Source organism: Sitophilus oryzae, unplaced genomic scaffold (assembly GCF_002938485.1).
Source record: "Sitophilus oryzae breed Bouriz unplaced genomic scaffold, Soryzae_2.0 scaffold_1389_pilon_pilon, whole genome shotgun sequence".
NCBI lineage: Eukaryota > Metazoa > Arthropoda > Insecta > Coleoptera > Curculionidae > Sitophilus > Sitophilus oryzae.
Genome location: NW_022146047.1, coordinates 3,497,191 through 3,515,864, shown reverse-complemented (window position 1 = coordinate 3,515,864; position 18,674 = coordinate 3,497,191). Strand labels below are relative to the sequence as shown.

Below are 18,674 nucleotides of genomic sequence, written 5' to 3'. Positions count from 1 at the left end.
TTTCCACTTTCATGATCAAAGGCTTTTAAATGGGTAAATAATTTCGAGTTATCCAGAGATTCGGATTCTTTTGCAAATTTTAGACAAATATCACATTGATGTATTTGAAGACAGGGACGCGCAGTCCATATGGGCAAGGTCGTGCGGTGCACGACGGCGCCAAAGCCCTAAAGGCGCCTGCCGTCACTGACTTTAAAAAATAATAAAACCATTTTTTGGAACTTATCAACAAATTAACATAAAATTTAAGTAATACTTTTATCTATGATCGCCAGTGGTGAAAATATATTATCCACCAATGTCGAGCGCCGCGCCGCTGGTCATTGGAAATTTTGGCTTAATATAGTATTGGAGAAAGGCGCCTACTCTTATTTCGCACGACGGCGCCGAAAATACTTGGCGCGTCCCTGTTTGAAGACCCTTTTAATTGATGTAGTCAAACATAATTAAAGGCATTTTGAGTTGAAAACATTTCTCAGAGGCTGTTTGATATAATGAAAACTATAGAATTTGACCACCCATGTGAGAAATTTCCTCTTATTTACATCATTAAATGATTAAATGATTTATTAGATTGAAAATATTTGATGTATTAAAGTTTACAAATAAAGATTTATATAGTCGAAAAAAGTCCGATAGAACCAATAGAAAGGTACTATTTTGTCACATTTTTAATTAAATTTTGTTAAATAAATTAATTTTTTATACTATAAATATCTTTTTTTTCCTTATAAACAAACACATTTGTATCCCATTTTAAATAAGATATACAAATTACCAAAACTTAGAAATAACAGTTCAAAAGTTCAACAAAAATCCTACACCCGTTTTTAAAAAGAAACATATAACCACGCACTATTTCATTCCAGCAAGTGAATACGACACAGCATAGGTTTCCGGACTAAACGACTGGTGTATTTACACCACTCAATAGGCGTGTGGGGTTTGCCGAGCGGTTTCCGATGCAGTCGCTTTCTTTCGCATCTGTTATAGGTAATTTGTGCCTTTACTAAAGGAGGTGGTAGCTTGCACTTGTGGAGGCTGGTCACGCGCAAGTGTCTTCTGTAGTTACGTTTGGGGTTGGTCCCTTGGTTAATGTTTTCAGTCATTTTCAGTGTTTTAGGAGGTTTCCCTCCAGCTTCACCACAAGGGTTAGTCGGCCACTTCTACAGAGCCCCGCCTATGTAGAAGGGGACGAGAATACAGTGGGTTGCCCCCAAAAAATCTCCAAATTAAAAGATAAAATGTTTAAATGAAAAATATAATTCAATTAAGTAAAATTATAATTAATTAACATAATAAAAGTTCCTTAAAAATTCAGATCACCTTCAGCCGTTTTGTCCACTTCCTTCTTCCGCATATTTCTCAGGAATTCAGTGAACACATTTATCGGTCCTAGAAGGCTTGTTTTTTTGTAATCCTTTATCTTGACCTTATTTGTGGCAGTTTCTTGAATCTCCATAGCCGTTTCCTGTAGTTGTTTCGTTTTTTCATCGTAAGCGTCGATTTCCTCGATCAATTTTCTAAAAAATATTACTTCAGACTTATAGTTTTTAGTTTGGATCATACAATATTTACAAAAGAGTAGGCACATTATTTGGATCGAAATTATCCACGTTTTTTACATTAAACGGAACGCATATTTTGCCAGTTTTGGGATGAACGCAGAAAGGAGATTTCAACAAGTGATTTATCGCTTTCGAAACGTTTATGTCTAGGCGAGGATAAGCATAGAACAATTTCAATTCTTCAATAAGATTGCAATCGTTTTTTGGAACACTACCCTAAAATACAAAAATAAACAAAAAAAAATAAACATAAAGAAATAAATTAAAAAAAATGTTTACAGGGTTACTCACCTAATTTGACAGGGAGGATTGTAGCCAAATTATTAGATTTTTACAAATTGTATGTTTTGGGTTCGTTGAAGGACTATTAGAGCTACAATTTAGTTTCTACAATTGAAATAAAAATAAATTTGATTAAAGGTTTATTTCAATTATGTAAATCTTACCGTTTTTGAAATATTCACGATTTTGTAAAAACGCAGTAACAATTTTAGCGTTTCATTTCTCTATGCGTATTTAAGTGTTTAAAACGAAATATTGTACTGAAGTTTTCCTATTTTCTAAATTTTGTGTTGCAATAATAAAAAATTACTACCTTATACAGAATGTCTAAAATTTTATTTTAACTAATTACTAGCTTTAAACGGCAATTACTTCTTACTTATATGTAACACCCTGTATATTTAACCTGAATCAGATGCACAATTTAATTGTCTACCAAACTGTATCACATAGGATTTTTACCTATCTCTTCAAGTTTTCGTAGAAAATGCATTTTCTTATAATTTAGACCTCATCAACAAATTTACAAAAGCACAAGCAACAGTACAAAATGTCCAGATACTAAAAACGATAATTTTGCTAGCCCATTTGTTTACAAAAAGGAAACTATTTAAATCTTTGTAAAAGAGTATACTAACTAAATATACCACCATAATTAATTACAAACTTGTGTTAGTTAATAAATTAGTCTAAATAAATGTGGATTTGAATGAGAAATCAATATACCTATAATAAGTTATGAATGCAAACGTCGCTATTGTTATAAGCATTCGTCAAAAACTGACATAAAACGTATATTTGTGTTACTTTTTACTACCTTGTCTAATACACATACAAAATTTAGTTTTTTTAATATTTGAAGCAATTATTTATCAACGCAAATAGTCAATTAATGTAGTGCAAATACTGGGATCATATTAATTGGTCCTCTTTTACAAATATTTAAATAATAAATAAATAAAAAAATATTTATTTCAAAAAGGATCTAAATATGTACAAAATTCATAGTATGTGTGTACCTCTAAGAATAGCTCTCGACTGTATCTCGGAAAGTATTACGCCCCGTTCTCAGAACATCGACTGTCGCCAGCGACACCTCAAAAGAACCAATGAGATTTGTACAAAATTCAAACAGCTGGCGACACGACGTCATTCTGAGAACGGGACTTTAGCCGTAGGGCTTACGGAAAAAAATATTTATAGCCCCTTTAGTGGCTATGAGAAATTGCTTGAAATTATTTTCAAGTTTGTAAAACGGCCGCTAGATGGCGCAACTGCTATGGAAAATAAGAAAATATATTTTTTACAGCATTTTGCCTAGATAATGGGTACTATAAATAATAGCTTCATAATCTTCAGTAAATTTTGGATTTTTTTTTGTTAGAACCATTTTTCCCTATCTGCTAAAATAAAGTGGTGGGGGTAGGTTAGACCTATCTTTATTTAAATGTTAATAACTCCGGACTGGATGATCAGAATCCAACAAACGAGGGCTCATTTAAAAGAGCGTTTTTTACTTTATATTATACCATAAAAATAATAATAATAAGGTTTTGAACGTAGACGCTAGGGGGCGCTTTCTTACAATTTAACAAACATAGCGCGTTCTTTCAAAAAAATTAAATACGATAGTATGTGTTATTTTAGCTGATAGTAAAGAGTAGTAAAAGCTGAAAAAGTCAGCGAAAACCGCATTTTGATATCTTCTTTCAAACCGAAGATATTTATTATTATAATAAATACCAAAAAGTAAGCCCTTAATTACATTATTTTTACAATACAGTATCAGTAGCCCTCTTGATTAGGTCCATTCTAACAAAAAATAAGATAGAAACAGTTAGTTTATTTTAAAATCGACGAAATACCAGAATACCATAATACCAGATGTATTAATATCTAATAATTAAGATATTAATAATAGTGAACAAGAAACGATGATTCAGTCATTGTAGGCTTTGGAAAAAAGTTGCTTTTCGCGTAATAGTATAAACGTCAAATTGTTATTAAATCAACATTTTGATAGTCTTAGCAGCGTTTTTTTATCTTTTAGGTGCTTTTTCAAAATTCCTTTATTATTTGAAGTAGTTGAAGTTGTTGGCATTTTGAAAAAGCAATCAAAAGATAAAAAACGCTGCTAAGACTATCAAAATGTTGACCTAATAACAATTTGACGTTTATAATATTACGCGAAAAGCAACTTTTTTCCAAAGCCTACCATGACTTCACTGAATCATCGTTTCTTGTTCACTATTATTAATGTCTTAATTATTAGATATTAATACATCTGGTATTACGGTATTTGGTATTTCGTCGATTTTAAAATAAACCAACTGTTTCTATCTTATTTTTTGTTAAAATGGACCTAATCAAGAGGGCTACTGATACTGTATTGTAAAAATAATGTAATTAAGGGATTATTTTCTGGTATTTATTATAATTTTGCTAATATCTTCGGTTTGAAAGAAGATATCAAGATGCGGTTTTCGCTGACTTTTTAAGCTTTTACTACTCTTTACTATTAGCTAAAATTACATATACTATTGCATTTAATTTTTTTTGAAAAAACGCGCAATGTTTGTTAACTTGTAAGACAACGCCCCCTAGCGTCTACGTTCAAAAGCATATTATTATTGTTTATATGGTACAATATAGAGTAAGAAACGCTCTTTTAAACGAGCCCTCGCTTGTTGGATTCCGATGATCCAGTCCAGAGTTATTAATATTCAAATAAAAACAGATCTAACCTTCCCCCACCACTTTATTTTGGTAGATAGGGGAAAATGGATCTGACAAAAAATATTCAAAATTTACTGAAGATTATGAAGCTGTTACTTACAGTACACCTTATCTAGTCAAAATTGTGTAAAAACTCCATTTTCTTATTTTTTGTTGCAGTTGCGCCCCCTAGCGGTCGTTCTACAAACTTGAAAATAATTTCCAGCAATTTCCCATAGCCTCTTTAGTTACAAATATTTTTTTCCGCAGCCGCTACGGCTAATACTTTCCGAGATACAGCCGAGAGCTATTCTTAGTGGGACACCCTGTACATATTCATTCAATATTTATATATATTTTTAAATATTTTTTATTTTTTAAGCGAACTATATCGACAATATTAGTATCTGTACTCTTTGTTAAAATGTTGTTGATAAATGAGGTCTAAATTATAAGAAAATGCATTTTCTGCAAAAATTTGAAGATACAGGAAAAAAATGGTATAATACAATTAGACAATTAAATTATGCATCAGATTCATGTAAAATATAAAGGGTGTTCTATTTAAATTAAACAAGTTAAAGCTAGTAATTATTTAAAATAAATTTTCAGACACTCTGTATATGGTAGTATTATTTTTATTATTACAACACAAAATTTAGAAAGTAGAAAAACTTCAGTACAATCTTTGGTTTTAAAAACTTAAATACGCCTAGAGGAATAAAGCATTAAAATTGCTACTGCAGTTTCACAATACCATAAACCATAAATATTTCAAAAACTGAGTTACTTCCCGTAAACCTTAATCAAATTTACCCTTTATTTTAGCATAGGAACTAAAAATGTAGTAATAATCTCAGTCCCAATAATAAGTCCCAAATAATATTATTTATTTGGGCCACTCTGTACCTTTTGCCAAGAATTTTAAATTGTAGCTCTAATAGTCCTACAGCAAAACCAGAATTTACAATTTGTAAAAATCTAATTGTTTAGGTACAATACTCCTTGTTGAATGAGGTGAATAACAATGTATAAAAAAAGTAAATTGCAAAGAACTTAAAAAAAGATTTCTTTACTTTTTGCTGAAGTTCTTTAAAAGTTTTTTCAAATGTCTGCCATCGTTCCTCTGAACTTTTACACTGCCTCATGTTATCCCTAATAGGCGTTCTTATTTCTGCATCGATAACCTCCAAAAAATTGTCTAGCCTTTGTTGTGTTCCCAGAATATCCTGACCTTTTACAATATCCTCTATAAAATACTGATCGATTATTGCTAATGCCCTTCTAAAAAATTCACATTTTTAATTTAAGTTATGCTAGATAAGCTTTTTAACAAATTTACCTTAATGAAGAATGTATGTAAGGCAAGTGTACTTTTTTTGTTGTACCCAAGCCTCCTTTTACCACACTTAAATATTCTACTATACTCGATCTGACGTTATCATCATAATTTCTAGCTGTACTATCTGAGATCCAAGCATGAATACCTAAAAAACTTAATGTAAAATGTGTTTTTTTCAGGTATTTTTTTCTTTTACCTCTTCTACCAGAAAATACCCATAATATGTGGTTAAAGCCAAAATCCTCCTTTAATGCTGTATCAATAATTTTACTGGCTATTACCATCCACTTCCAGCATTTTATACATACATTTGCTCCGGAACAACATGTTCTAATATCATCGTAATCGGTCATATCTATATCGAAAACTATCTCTTTCGAAACAGGAATTAGATTAGTTAGCATAGTTTTGTCTTTTGGTTTGGTATGGTATACGCATCCAATATCTATTTTTACTGGTAGTTTTTTACATAAATCGTTTAGGAAATCATCGTGTGTATCGTACGATTGGAATCGTATGTACACATCCCTAGTAGCGTAAAGGATATTTCTCTTTTAGAGAACGTGGAAGCATTTCCTACAAAAAATATCAGATAAATGTTGATTAATAACATTGTATCCAATGCAAACCATAAATTAACCAGCGATAAAGATGTAAAGACGGGAATAATCTTTTATAGTAAGTTGGTAGGACATCTGCGAGCTTTTCTTCTGATATCTCACCAGACATTATAATAATATTTTTCTAGTTAACAGAACTATAAGCAGCTATAATTAGTTTCTGCGAGATTACTTTTTCAATACCCCCCAAAGTAACCGCCAAAAATATTTTGTGGTTAATGTTTCATTTCTTCTTTAGAAATTTATTTTGGCCATTGACCATATATAATCTGCATATATATATATATATATATATATATATATATATATATATATATATATATATATATATATATATATATATATATATATATATATATATATATATATATATATATATATATATATATATATATATATATATTAACTAAAGAGAACTCAGAGAACTATTTGATATGTATATGATAATCTGTTACATAAAATTGGCAGGCTGGCTCATAGGGCTGGCTCTAAGAACGGTAATCAACTGTTCTTGGTTCTTGGGCTGGCTAGCTATATTATTTGCTCTACACTCCTAGTCGAAACATCGGTTCCCGGGTTCCCGTTAGGTCACCAAGCGTTCACCAAGGTCACCAACGGTCAGTCCTTGACCAACGGTCACCAAGCGACGGAAAACGATACTGGTAGGTGGACGGGTGACCGTCTGGAAACTTTGTCGTGCTGTTGTTCTATGGCAAGAGTGTAAAATACCACTTACTGTCCTCCGTTCACGCAGTTGTGCAGCTCTGAACTGTTCAAAAACGCGATACTCTCATTACATAAAGTTCAGAACTGTTCCGCGCCATATGTGCTATCAAAGTGCTATCCTCCATTCGCGAACTTCGAGTTCCGGGCTTTACGCCCTGGGGCTACTCGAGAACGGTTCTGAAAGGAGCGGTGCGCGATAGCCTGGTGCCTCCATATAGCGCGGAACAGTTTGGAGCTTTATGACTCAATTGAATGGAGTGAGAGTATCGCGTTCTTGAACAGTTCAGAGCTGCTCAACTGCGTGAAAGGAGGACAGCAAATGGAGGCACCCAGGCTATCGCGCATAGGCTCCTTTCAGAACCGTTCTGAGTTATAAATTTTGAGTATATAGATCCGATATCTCGTGAGTAAGAGTCGATTTACGACTCGCCAAGTCGGTAAAACATGACCATGATATTGGCCGAGGACCGCGGTTTGGATTCCGCGTGAACAAAGTAGGCCCCGTCCAGATTAGCCCTGGTAATAGTGGTAATGCCCTAGCAGCAAAAAGTTAACTCAAAATTTACTTTTTAATCTATAGCCATAATCATCTAAGGTCAAAAAACTATGGAGTCAAAAACAAAACTTGGCTCCCCTTGTGTATGTGTTTTGTGACTTGGCTGTTGCCAGCTGTTCCTTCATCTGTGGCATCATGTGGCATCATCCTAAACCTTTCTTAAACAAGGAAAATAAGCTCTGGAAATAAGCAATAATTTAATAAAGCAATGCTAAAAAACTGATATTTTTCACAAAGTTATTCTTGACTATTTATATTTTACAACACCGTAATGGACCCTGATGAAGTGGAGTTTTTAGGAGAAAAATCTATGATCGAAATAGTGCCGACATTTAATAGTGCGCCTATCTATTTTATAGGCGGAGATGTAGGACCTTTTAGGGCCAGCATACCATTAAGAGTGCCTTTGTGGGTGGCCGTTCATTTGAAACAACAGCAGCAGTGTAAAATAATTCCACCCGATTGGATGGATCTAGAAAAATTGGAGAACCTTAAGGAAGAGGAGAAAAGTAATAGGTACTCAACTAAAATAGGTGTATAAATGTTTGTAAACTAATCCCTTTCAAGGTCTTTTATTAAAATGCCTAGCGAGCACTATATTGTAGAGGCAAAACTTATACTCGGATGTGCAGCAGATGATATTCCAAGAACCGACGAAATAAGAACAATTATCAAAGATATATGGGACATTAGGAAGTCAAAACTGCGATCTTCTATGGACCAAATGATTAAAAAATCTGCTATGTACGCTGCAGTAGATAATTTAACCCTAATGGAGATAAACTCAATTAGACCGCTCCTGCCACACGCCTTGGAACAAATATACAGAATAAAATCGGTAAATATTTATGTAGGTTTCAAAATACAGCCTCTAAAACTTCCAAATTTTTAGAACAAGAGAGCAATCTTAAATAGAACTCAAGGTAGCGTCACTACACCATCAAATGCAACTGGTTCCTTTACTAATTAATAAAAAACTTTCTTAATAAAATAGCTGGATTTATGGTATTTTTTTAGGTTATATAAAAATAAAAATTATGAAACAGGATTTGTTTCTTCTTTCGATCCTGTCTGAGACAAATGTTTTACTAGGTCTACCCAATTCCAGCCTCGAGGTTTTTCTCCTTTGCTATCTAATCTATAAAAAAATTTGAATGCACAGAATAGAGTAGATCTCATTAATCCTTAACCAACAAACCGATTCCATTGTCTCCGTTTTTGAGCTTTGGTTAATTGTTCCTTTTTCTCCTTTTTTATACCTTGAGTGGGTTCTTCCTCTGAAATGCACAATTTGTTCATATCTAATTCGACCGTTTGTTCTGGCTGTGTCTGTATTAGTTCCTCAAATTTTTCCTTTAAGAACTCAAAAAGGGAGTATGTCATCGACATACCAATAAACTGTTCTGCTTCACTTTCGACTAGATTGGTAATTTTTTCTTTTAAGGGTGCTATTCTATGGTAATTTTTTTATAGAATAATTTTATGTTTATTAGAATTTAACTTACATATGCTTATTATAAAATAGTTCCATATTTATTTCTGGTAACTCTTCTGGATACCGAGGTCCCCATTTTATCTCCACAAGAAAAGACTTTAAGGTGTCGCTCTCTCCATACTTAAAAATCAATTTGCGTTATTATATAAATAACTATTATTAAAAAATATTTAAATATGTACCTTGTATTGGAAAGTACATGGTGATATTTGTTTGAAGCATTCGTCCCCGTCGTATATAGATGACAGTACTTCCCGTTCTTCCTCTTGTATGCTATCAATCTCCGACATATCTGTATTATATAATTATTTTGTTAAATCATTGTTCCCTGCGAAGAAAATCCTTTTAAAATTTTATTAACTTTTTTTTCCTCGCTCTATTGCTAACCTCTAATTTTACAAAAACAAAGATTTTGTCAATGTCAAATGTCAAATAATGTCAAAACCATAGATAAGTCAAAACTCAATTGAAATTTCAGTATTTTCAATAATATTTTTCAACTTCCTATCATGTTTCCACTTTTCGACTTCCTGTATAAAATTCAAATACATAGAGAGATATAAAAGGAAGATCAATCTTATGATGGAAAAATTTGCGCCACTTTATCCATATCCGTCTTTGAATAGAAGACTAAGGAAGGAGCATATCAAAAATCTTAGGTACACCCGGTACACCGCGATGGGCCTCAAATATGGCCGACTTAAATTCCGGTTTATCAGTGTCGTTCTAATTTTATTTAAAAAATGTAAAACTATGATGTAGGGTAGACGTGGGGTAGACTCAATAATTTGTTGTTTTATTTTACGTTGTGAATAAATGTTGGTAGTTATTAAAATTGTTATAAAAATATATAATTCTAATAAAAATAGATAAGTTATAATAAGTATTTATTAACACAAACATCCGATACGCTACTGAAGCAGGTAAGTCAAATTAACGTATCTAAATTCTTTGACAAGTAATAAATAAAAGCTAAAATGCAAGAAAAATATATAATTTAGTTAATTTAAGTGAATTTCATAAATGATCGGTTTACTACACGTATGTATATTATATAGTCACTTCCTAGCGAAAAGTTGTTCCATTATTTCACTCAATTTTTGCCGAGATCTACCGCACGCTACACAACCAACTATTTTAGAGTCTTTTTCGATAAATCGCGATAGTGTCACTGTTAATTTAAGTTCTGCTACAATTTCCATCTAGATTTACTACCTTTATACAACTATCAGTAGTAGAATAAATAATAAATAACATAAAATAAGCTCCGTAAAGACTGACAAATCCACAAAATTTCAAATCAAATTCAAATGTGTCAAATGAATCGTCAAACAGAACTGTCAAGGATCCCCACCCTAGAGAGCTTTTATGGTGGCTTTTCCGTCCACCATGCATGAATACATGGATAGCATTATGCTCCTTCCTTAGTCTTCTTATTCAAAGATATCCGTTAGTTATTCTATGATCCACAAAACACACAAAACACATACACAAGCCACAAGCCATACAGCCATATGATGGCCATATGCATATATGGCTGTATATATGCTATATATATATATATATATCCATATGCCATAATTACCATATCTTATTATCTCTGATCTTATCTTAAGAATATGGACTCTATGGAGCCTTGTATGGAGCTTTAAGAAATACCCTCTGGAAATACCAGAAGAAATACCTTTTACTGGTTGTCTGGTGGTTAAAAACTTCTAGTTAAAAATATTGAAATTATTAATTTTTCTTGAAAATAGTGATGAAATATAGAGTTTAAAGAAAACGATTTTGTAGCAATACTATCCAGATCAAATATATCAGATTTATAACATTCTCCGAAAGTACGGTGGATTTAAATTAGATTTTATGATTAAGATTTAAACACAATATTATAAAAAGGGTATACCATAAAAAGGAATATTTTAGAATCGATAAACCACGGGGGGATAAACCTATTTGTAGATATATTTTATTCTATGATTTTATTATAGGAGGTTGATATATTCGTGAAAAATTCCATATCAAACTTAATTTTATTTCCCGTTTGACAGTTCAGTTATGTGAGTTATGGTTTACGTCAGAATATGAATCTTTAATTTTTATAATTTTAATTGATTTTAACTTACAGTAAACTAAATTTAGTTTTGAAGACAGTCTATTACAAGTAAGTTTATAGTTCCTAATATATTTTTGAAAATTGCGCCTCAATGTCAGTTGAACAACGACGATTGCGCATTATCGCATCCAAACTTTTTGGGGTTAATGGCGAATTACTCGTTTTTCTATGTAAAAACGAATTTTCATCTTTAAAATTAATCAAACGATTGCGTTTATTTACTAACTGGTTGTCTTATGGCCCCAGCAGAAGAAAACGACAGCGGCATGGAGTCTCAAGAAGGATCTCAATCGGTGGATGCAGATATAGAGAAAGAACCTCCTCAGGACGATAGCACAGCACCGCGAGAAGCTCCTCCGAAAAAACAACCTGCTATCGAAGGGTCCGAAGACGACGAAGAGGTATCTACATCTACATAACCTTTTTGAAACCGCAATTTTCTAATATGAAAAGTTATTATGTTGCAGCCCGAGACCCTCTCAGAAAGATTATGGGGTTTAACAGAAATGTTTCCCGAACCAGTGAGAAATCTTACTCATGTAACGGTAGTAAACACTAAATTAGGCATCTGTAAAGCGTACGGTTTTTCAAGGAGCGCAGCTTGGATCATTTTTAGTACTTCGATTATATTGTTTGCGCCTGTTATTTTTGAAGTTGAGCGAGCTAATATGGAAGAGATGCAGAGATCTCAACAGAAACAAGTGAGTTAAACTAATGCACCTTTTGAGTTGTATTTTTATTGCTTGCTTACTTTTTTTTAGATGTTGTTAGGCCCCAGTAGTGCAATTTCAGGAGGAGTGCCTCCGTTACTGCCTCCTCCTGTTCAGCAGAGATAAAAAGCCTGAAGTCAGAGTAAAGCAGTTTAGTTTTAGAATTGAGTGTTTTTTTTTATCAAAACCCCAGTGTAAACTGTTGTTATTATAAAATTTACACTATAAACTATTTGTGTCATGGGTTTACATTAATTTAATTGTTACCATTGTAATTAATAAAATTTTCTTTTAAAGTAATTATTTATCTGGTAACTATTTTTTTATATTAGTAATTAGCAGCTCTTTTATTAGATTTTTATTATTCTGTTGCCATTTTTCTACTTTTTCTTTTCATTTTACGCAAAAATGTAAAACTAGGATAAAAACATCCCTTCCATATCTCTGATAAAAACTTTTTATTCTTAATCTAAGATAAAAACCCACTCCCATTCCAGAGTCCATTCTTTAAATTTAAAAATAGGTGGAGTAGATCCTACAAGATTTTTCTATTTTTATAATTACCACAGATATAAATTGGGGAGAAATATATCCCAAGGACTGGATATATCCTTGGTCCTTGATAGGAAAAACCGGTTCTCGTTAGACCACCGAAGTTAAGCGACGTAGGGCGATATAGTGGATAGACGGGTGACCGTCTGAAAACTCCTTGGAAACCCTATTGTGCTGTTTTAGTGTGTTCTGTGGTGCTGTTGTTCCATGGCAAGAGTGTAAAATCTATTGAAAAACATTGTTCATTGATGGTAGAAATCAAAAGTTTATTCTGTGAGTTTATTGTTTTACAAGCTAAATATTAGGCCATAAAACACATACACCAGGCTTTCTCTATAGGCGCATTCAGTAAACACCACAGAATAACTAAACACACCGGTATTAACTATGGTATTAACCAGTAAAAACCTATCGATAAATTTTCATTGAACGATGAAGTTACCGGTACGTAATAAACCGGAAATAAAATACGGTAGGCTCGGTAGTACTCGGTAGGCTCACAAGTGATCGGTGACGACAACCGGTGAGTTACCATTGGCATTGGGCGCATTCAGTAAACACACCGGTTAGTCCACCGGTGCAGAAAATTAAATTGAATGCCAATGGTAACTCACCGGTTGATTCACCGATCACTTGAGAGCCTACCGTATTTTGTTTCCGGTTTATTTACGTACCGGTAACTTGATCGTTCAATAAAAAGTTATCGGTAGGTCTTTACCGGTTAATACCGGTGTGTTTACTGAATGCGCCCTATGGATACAACTGATTGCTGGGATATTCTATTAATTCTATTGAAACCATTAATTTATTTCACTAATTGCTAAGTTTGAATAATGAACACAGACGCTCAACCGTAGTAACACCGGTGTTACTTTATAACCGTAGGTAATTAATTCTACCAACCGGCCGGATAGCCCTGGCAGTCCATACCGAGGCCCTCCATACCTGGCAGCTATGGCTATTAAGTCAATATACTACTACCTTAGATTAACAATAACTTACTACTACCAACTACTACTATAATTCTAAGATAATTCTTTATTTACCAGCATTGGCCACATATGCCACATATTCATTGGGATATCTAGCTAGAGTATATTTACACAAACCATTAAGCCAGATCATCCAGACCAGAAAGCGATAAATCATATATAAATATATGATGTTTGTTACCCATCTTAAATATTCTACGAGTCGTAGAATTTCAAATTTCAAACTATTTCAAACACACCTTATCAAGATTTGATTTGGATTATTTTTTCATTGTTTATTGTAATAATAGGATGTTTGTAAATTATTAAATCGTTTGATCAAGATCAAACAATCTGCGCGAAGCGTAGTTCTTAATTTTTGATTAATTTTTTTTAGAAATTACTACACTCATTTCACTCCAGTTTTGTATGTATCCTATGTATCCTTTTTTACAAAGTGTAGCTAAAAAAGGATAGACCTATTCTGGAGTTAATTCCAGAATATACTAGTTTTATTCTGAATTCTGACGTGTACTATTTTTGTGCGAGGAAGATAAATAAAAAAGAGGATATATTTCATATTTCTCCTAGAAAGTTAACGTATCGTGTTCGGATTTACAAAAAGGCCACTTTATATACTCTTTAATAGTTTAATTGGTTATCTTCTATTGTGTGTTAAATTGTTACGTGAATTTATTTTGTGTTTAAAGAAATTACTGACATTTGTTTCAAAGTTGAATTGGGAAATTATGGCGTCAGTTGCAATAAATTCTTTTATGAACTCGTTTAATACAAGACTGTAAGTACTCCAAAAATTTTGTAAATATTTAAACTTCTTTAATATAGAGATAAGTGTTTATAGATTAATTTTTTATTCTTTTCCTATGTTTCATGAATATTGATATTTATGTATAAGGTGATTATCAAATGTGATTATAAACGAAACGTATTTGTGACGTATATAACGTAATTATTAACACTACAAAACATGATAATAAAACAATATTGTTTTTATTTCAGGGAAGCTCCAGTCAAACAACATCTTAAAAATGTTTATGCATGTTTGGCAATGTCAACATTGGCTGCAGGACTTGGGGCTTCATTACATCTCTACACAAACATATTACAAGCTGGATTTCTATCAGCTATTGGCGCACTAGTATTTTTCTTTTTACTTATATCAACTCCTGATGATAATGGCAAAGGAATGACTAAAAGAGTTGGATACCTGCTAGGCTTTTCTACTTTAACAGGTGTTGGAACAGGACCGCTTTTGGAACATGTAATTTTAATTGATCCAAGTATTATTGTAACAGCTTTTATTGGTACCTTTGTGGTGTTTGTTTCCTTTACATTATGCTCCTTACTTTCCGAAAGAGGAAAATGGTTGTACTTAGGGGGCATTCTATTTACACTTCTGAATAGTTTGATGCTTATGAGTCTTGCAAACTTGTTATTCGGCTCGACTCTGTTGTGGAACGCACAAATCTATATTGGACTTGTCGCTATGTGTGGTTTTGTACTTTATGATACCCAAGCAATTATAGAAAAAAGAAGAATGGGAAGTAAGGACTTTGTTGCCCACTCTTTAGATTTGTTTGTTGATTTTATTGGCATTTTCAAGAGACTGCTCATCATACTGACCCAGAAGGTAATTAGAGATAGGTTAATATCAGTTGATTGTACATAAAATTACTTACATGCCTATATGCTTTGCTTATAGAAATTAAATTGTGTATTGATATTAGCAAGTCGAAACCACTAATATTTTAATTTATAAATTATTCTAGAATCAATACACAGTTCAAATATTCTCAATTTGTTTTTTTTTTATTTTCATATTTTTTATTAATCTAGTCTAACCAACTATAGTAGTTTTTTTTGGATTTGGAACAATTAAATTTAATTTATTTGAAAAAAAAAATATTTTTTTAATCTAATATATATTGTATATTATTACAAATCACATTTTTTTTTATTTAGAAAGTATAACTGCTTGCAACATACATTTTCCAATTTAGTTTTTTTTTTCTCCTAAACAAATCTATTTATAACATCCTTTAAATTTCTTAAGAAAAAAATCCTAACAAGCACCATATACATACATAGTATTTGAAAATATATTTTTTATTTATTTCAGGAACAGGAATCGAGAAAGAAGAGAAGGAATTAATTAGAAATATCGCGAACATCGAGAGATTTACTGGAAAATCTAAATTATCAGAAAAAAACTCGTTTTGTTACTAAATTCTTGTAAAATATCATTTTGGAATATATTTAATTTAAATTTTACTATTTTTGAATGTTTTTATTTATAATCTTAGTCTAGAGACTTTATGAACGAATCTATTATATCATATATAAACACATATATTTTTTGGTTGTGAGAAGGTTTAGAAAATAATTCGGAGGTATGCTTCGAATATGTATTGGAATTTTGTGTATATTAATATCTTTAAATTATAGGTATAGGTATTTTTGTTTAATTTGTAGTAGTAAAAGGTTTAATTATTTAAACTAATATATTATAATTTTATAAAAAGTAGTTTTATTTCTAACATCCATTGTTAAATAAAAGCCTGTTTTTTAATATGTCTGCATTTTATTAGCAGGTTTTTTGTAGCTAACTAGGTATTTCACTAATTGCATCTTTATCTTATCACATAGACTAGAATTGTTGAGTATAGAATAACTAAGTACAAAAAAAAGTTTAAACGTACATGCGCATTACCTACCAAATAAATATGGTTATTTGTTATTTTTCCCTCTACCTTGTTTACTATGGAACGTTCTTATCTAATCTTGTTAAGGCATTTTATTATTGATAATGTTTAATAAAACTATGCAGTGTTCAATTGAAAATATATAATTTAATTGAATATTTTATTACACACACAATAATAATTGTAAACGTATTATTAGTAATAAGTAATTAGGTATAATATAGTAGGTAAAATATATTTTTTCGCTGTCGTTTATCAATAAGAAAATAGGTTCAATGTTCAAAGGATCAAAATAGTAATTGTAGGCCACTAGGCTGGCTAAATGCTGAGAAGCAAGAGGCCATATACGAGAAAAAAAATAGTAAATGATTTGTATAAAATGATAATAAATATTGTTTTTTCAATCTTTTTGATTTACATATACTTAGGTTTAGCCTTTCCTTAAAAAGTTACTTGCTTATATAGAGTAAACCCAAACTACAAATATACAGGGTGATTCCCGGCCATAGTACATTAGACGTTTATGGAAAACCGGTGATAGCATTTTTTCAAAAACTTGGATTTTTGCGTTGCAGTGTTGCCGCTTCATATTATAAATGGTAGCATCTTTGTTATTTTAAATAGTATAACACCTGGTATATTGTTACATTTTTTGAAACTACTTTCATATCTCATAATTTTTCTATTATACTAACTAAGTCATTTTAAATATAATAATTATTAACTGATACTGTACTTATTCTTTGTATCATGTATATTACCCGTATTACTTACTACATTTCTAAAATCGTCAGGGTAAAGAAATTCTTAAAATGAATAAACTATAATAATAGAATTATTAGTTAAATAGCTCTACTTAAAAAAACTGGCAGGTTTAGATACACCGTATGATCGAAAAAAAATCGGCGTCCAGTTGGCTGGGAAATGACGATCGATGACATTTCCTATATAATTTTACATATAAAATGACAGCGATCTTCATTTCATAGCCATCGCTGACGCCATTTTTTTTTCGATCATACGGTATAAACATGATGTCCTTTAATTGTTTAAAAAATATACATAGGGTCGAATTTAATATAATATAATAACAAGGACTTGTGCAATTTTATAACAAATATGGAAATAAATATTTTTTTGCTCTTCCTGTTCAATTCAATCGGTTGATTTAGAGAGATTGAAATATATCATCGGGTTTTAAGTTAACTTCCGTTATCTTAAAACCTAAATTTTCAATAATTGTTCAATTCATGATCTTACCAATTATTGTTATTGAAGTTATGTTTATGTCAATTTCACACATATTTTATTTTTTATCTCGAAAACCATAAGAGATAAGTAAGGCTCTGGTATAAGCTGGATAAGCTATGATAACGTAGTTTCAAAAAATGTAATAATATACTGGGTGTTTTGTAAAATAACAGAGATACTACCACTTTTAAAATGATCCGGCAACCCTGTATCGCATATAATATTTTAAATAAATGGTGTGGGGTCTATGTAAAAATCCAAATTTTCGGAAGAATCCTATCACCGGTTCTTCATAAACGTCTAATGTACCATCGCCGTGAATTAGTGAATCACCCTATATGTATTGTATATATATATATATATATATATATATATATATATATATGTATAGTATATATCTCAATATAACTTGGCTCAAAAATGCTATCCAGATAATTTGTGCTATATACCTATCCTGAAAAACCATCAGACCAATAATAGTACGAGAGCTAGCAACGTCGCAAAAACAAGTATTTTAAGACGTCTGGCTCTTTGATATCTTTTACTATGCTCTCTAGAACAGCATGCGGCCCGTCTGGCTGCCGGTAAACGTTGCGTTCCCTACTGCGCATTGAAAGAAGATTCTATAGATATTTTTATTAGTCCTTTAAATTCTAGTATTGAATATACCGTATGATCGAAAAAAAACGGCGTCCAGCTGGCTTGGAAATGACGATCGATGACATTTTCCATATAAAATGACAGCGATCTTCATTTTATAGCCATCGTTGACGCCGCTTTTATTCGATCATACGGTATATCGAACATGTCTCCATAGCGCAGTGCGTAGAGTTTCCGACCACAAACCGATGATTCAGAGTTCGAATCCGGGTCAGGGCAGACTTTTTAACTTTATTTTCGTTTATATTCTGATAGTAAAGTATTAAATATTTGTTTTTTTTTAATTACCAGAATTATTTAATACTTTACTATCAGAATATAAATGAAAAAATAAAATTAAAAAGTCTTTGACCTGACCCGGATTCGAACTCTGAATCATCGGTTCGT

At 31.7% G+C, this 18,674-nt stretch overlaps 5 protein-coding genes across 8 annotated transcripts; 3 read left to right on the top strand and 2 right to left on the bottom strand.

The window, feature by feature from the left end:
- Nucleotides 1-1,245: 1,245 nt before the first annotated feature.
- LOC115875553 (DNA primase small subunit) lies at nt 1,246-6,751 on the bottom strand. The gene is given in 7 exon segments (XM_030891047.1): nt 1,246-1,523; nt 1,579-1,784; nt 5,642-5,849; nt 5,908-6,052; nt 6,104-6,439; nt 6,442-6,483; nt 6,537-6,751. Coding segments are annotated over 7 exon segments (1,251 nt in total). The 5' UTR covers nt 6,637-6,751; the 3' UTR covers nt 1,246-1,309.
- Nucleotides 6,752-7,850: 1,099 nt separating this feature from the next.
- On the top strand, nt 7,851-8,857 carry LOC115875555 (probable DNA replication complex GINS protein PSF2). Its single transcript, XM_030891049.1, has 3 exons — nt 7,851-8,325; nt 8,377-8,647; nt 8,702-8,857. The coding sequence occupies exons 1-3, from the start codon at nt 8,081-8,083 to the stop codon at nt 8,777-8,779; spliced, it is 594 nt and encodes a 197-aa protein (XP_030746909.1). The 5' UTR covers nt 7,851-8,080; the 3' UTR covers nt 8,780-8,857.
- LOC115875556 (RWD domain-containing protein 4) lies at nt 8,788-9,796 on the bottom strand. 2 transcript variants are annotated; one of them, XM_030891051.1, is made up of 5 exons: nt 9,692-9,796; nt 9,487-9,632; nt 9,315-9,424; nt 9,008-9,262; nt 8,788-8,947 (listed from the first exon to the last, which is right to left on the bottom strand). In XM_030891051.1, the coding sequence occupies exons 2-5, from the start codon at nt 9,592-9,594 to the stop codon at nt 8,845-8,847; spliced, it is 576 nt and encodes a 191-aa protein (XP_030746911.1). In that variant the 5' UTR covers nt 9,595-9,632; nt 9,692-9,796; the 3' UTR covers nt 8,788-8,844. The 2 variants fall into 2 exon arrangements, with proteins under 2 accessions (XP_030746911.1, XP_030746910.1); XM_030891050.1 differs by having other exon boundaries at nt 9,487-9,703.
- Nucleotides 9,797-11,327: 1,531 nt separating this feature from the next.
- LOC115875552 (mitochondrial import receptor subunit TOM22 homolog) lies at nt 11,328-12,433 on the top strand. Of its 3 annotated transcripts, none has more exons than XM_030891046.1 (4): nt 11,328-11,468; nt 11,670-11,821; nt 11,888-12,121; nt 12,182-12,433. In XM_030891046.1, exons 2-4 carry the CDS (start codon nt 11,687-11,689, stop codon nt 12,254-12,256), a joined length of 444 nt encoding a protein of 147 aa, XP_030746906.1. In that variant the 5' UTR covers nt 11,328-11,468; nt 11,670-11,686; the 3' UTR covers nt 12,257-12,433. The 3 variants fall into 3 exon arrangements, with proteins under 3 accessions (XP_030746906.1, XP_030746905.1, XP_030746904.1); XM_030891045.1 differs by having other exon boundaries at nt 11,344-11,468; nt 11,667-11,821; XM_030891044.1 differs by lacking the exon at nt 11,328-11,468 and having other exon boundaries at nt 11,528-11,821.
- A 1,557-nt stretch (nt 12,434-13,990) lies between these two features.
- On the top strand, nt 13,991-16,191 carry LOC115875551 (bax inhibitor 1). The gene is made up of 3 exons (XM_030891043.1): nt 13,991-14,452; nt 14,674-15,304; nt 15,794-16,191. Exons 1-3 carry the CDS (start codon nt 14,403-14,405, stop codon nt 15,824-15,826), a joined length of 714 nt encoding a protein of 237 aa, XP_030746903.1. The 5' UTR covers nt 13,991-14,402; the 3' UTR covers nt 15,827-16,191.
- The last annotated feature ends 2,483 nt before the right edge of the window (nt 16,192-18,674 follow it).

Coding starts and splice junctions, on each gene's coding strand:
- LOC115875555 (XM_030891049.1), top strand. CDS start 8,081: ATGGACCCTGATGAAGTGGAGTTTTTAGGAGAAAAATCTATGATCGAA. Junction 8,326..8,376: donor GAAGAGGAGAAAAGTAATAG/GTACTCAACTAA, acceptor ATCCCTTTCAAG/GTCTTTTATTAAAATGCCTA. Junction 8,648..8,701: donor AAATATACAGAATAAAATCG/GTAAATATTTAT, acceptor CCAAATTTTTAG/AACAAGAGAGCAATCTTAAA.
- LOC115875556 (XM_030891051.1), bottom strand. CDS start 9,594: ATGTCGGAGATTGATAGCATACAAGAGGAAGAACGGGAAGTACTGTCA. Junction 9,263..9,314: donor CTATTTTATAATAAGCATAT/GTAAGTTAAATT, acceptor AAATTACCATAG/AATAGCACCCTTAAAAGAAA. Junction 8,948..9,007: donor AAACGGAGACAATGGAATCG/GTTTGTTGGTTA, acceptor ATTTTTTTATAG/ATTAGATAGCAAAGGAGAAA.
- LOC115875552 (XM_030891044.1), top strand. CDS start 11,657: ATGGCCCCAGCAGAAGAAAACGACAGCGGCATGGAGTCTCAAGAAGGA. Junction 11,822..11,887: donor GGTCCGAAGACGACGAAGAG/GTATCTACATCT, acceptor ATTATGTTGCAG/CCCGAGACCCTCTCAGAAAG. Junction 12,122..12,181: donor AGAGATCTCAACAGAAACAA/GTGAGTTAAACT, acceptor ACTTTTTTTTAG/ATGTTGTTAGGCCCCAGTAG.
- LOC115875551 (XM_030891043.1), top strand. CDS start 14,403: ATGGCGTCAGTTGCAATAAATTCTTTTATGAACTCGTTTAATACAAGA. Junction 14,453..14,673: donor AACTCGTTTAATACAAGACT/GTAAGTACTCCA, acceptor TTTTTATTTCAG/GGAAGCTCCAGTCAAACAAC. Junction 15,305..15,793: donor TCATCATACTGACCCAGAAG/GTAATTAGAGAT, acceptor TATTTATTTCAG/GAACAGGAATCGAGAAAGAA.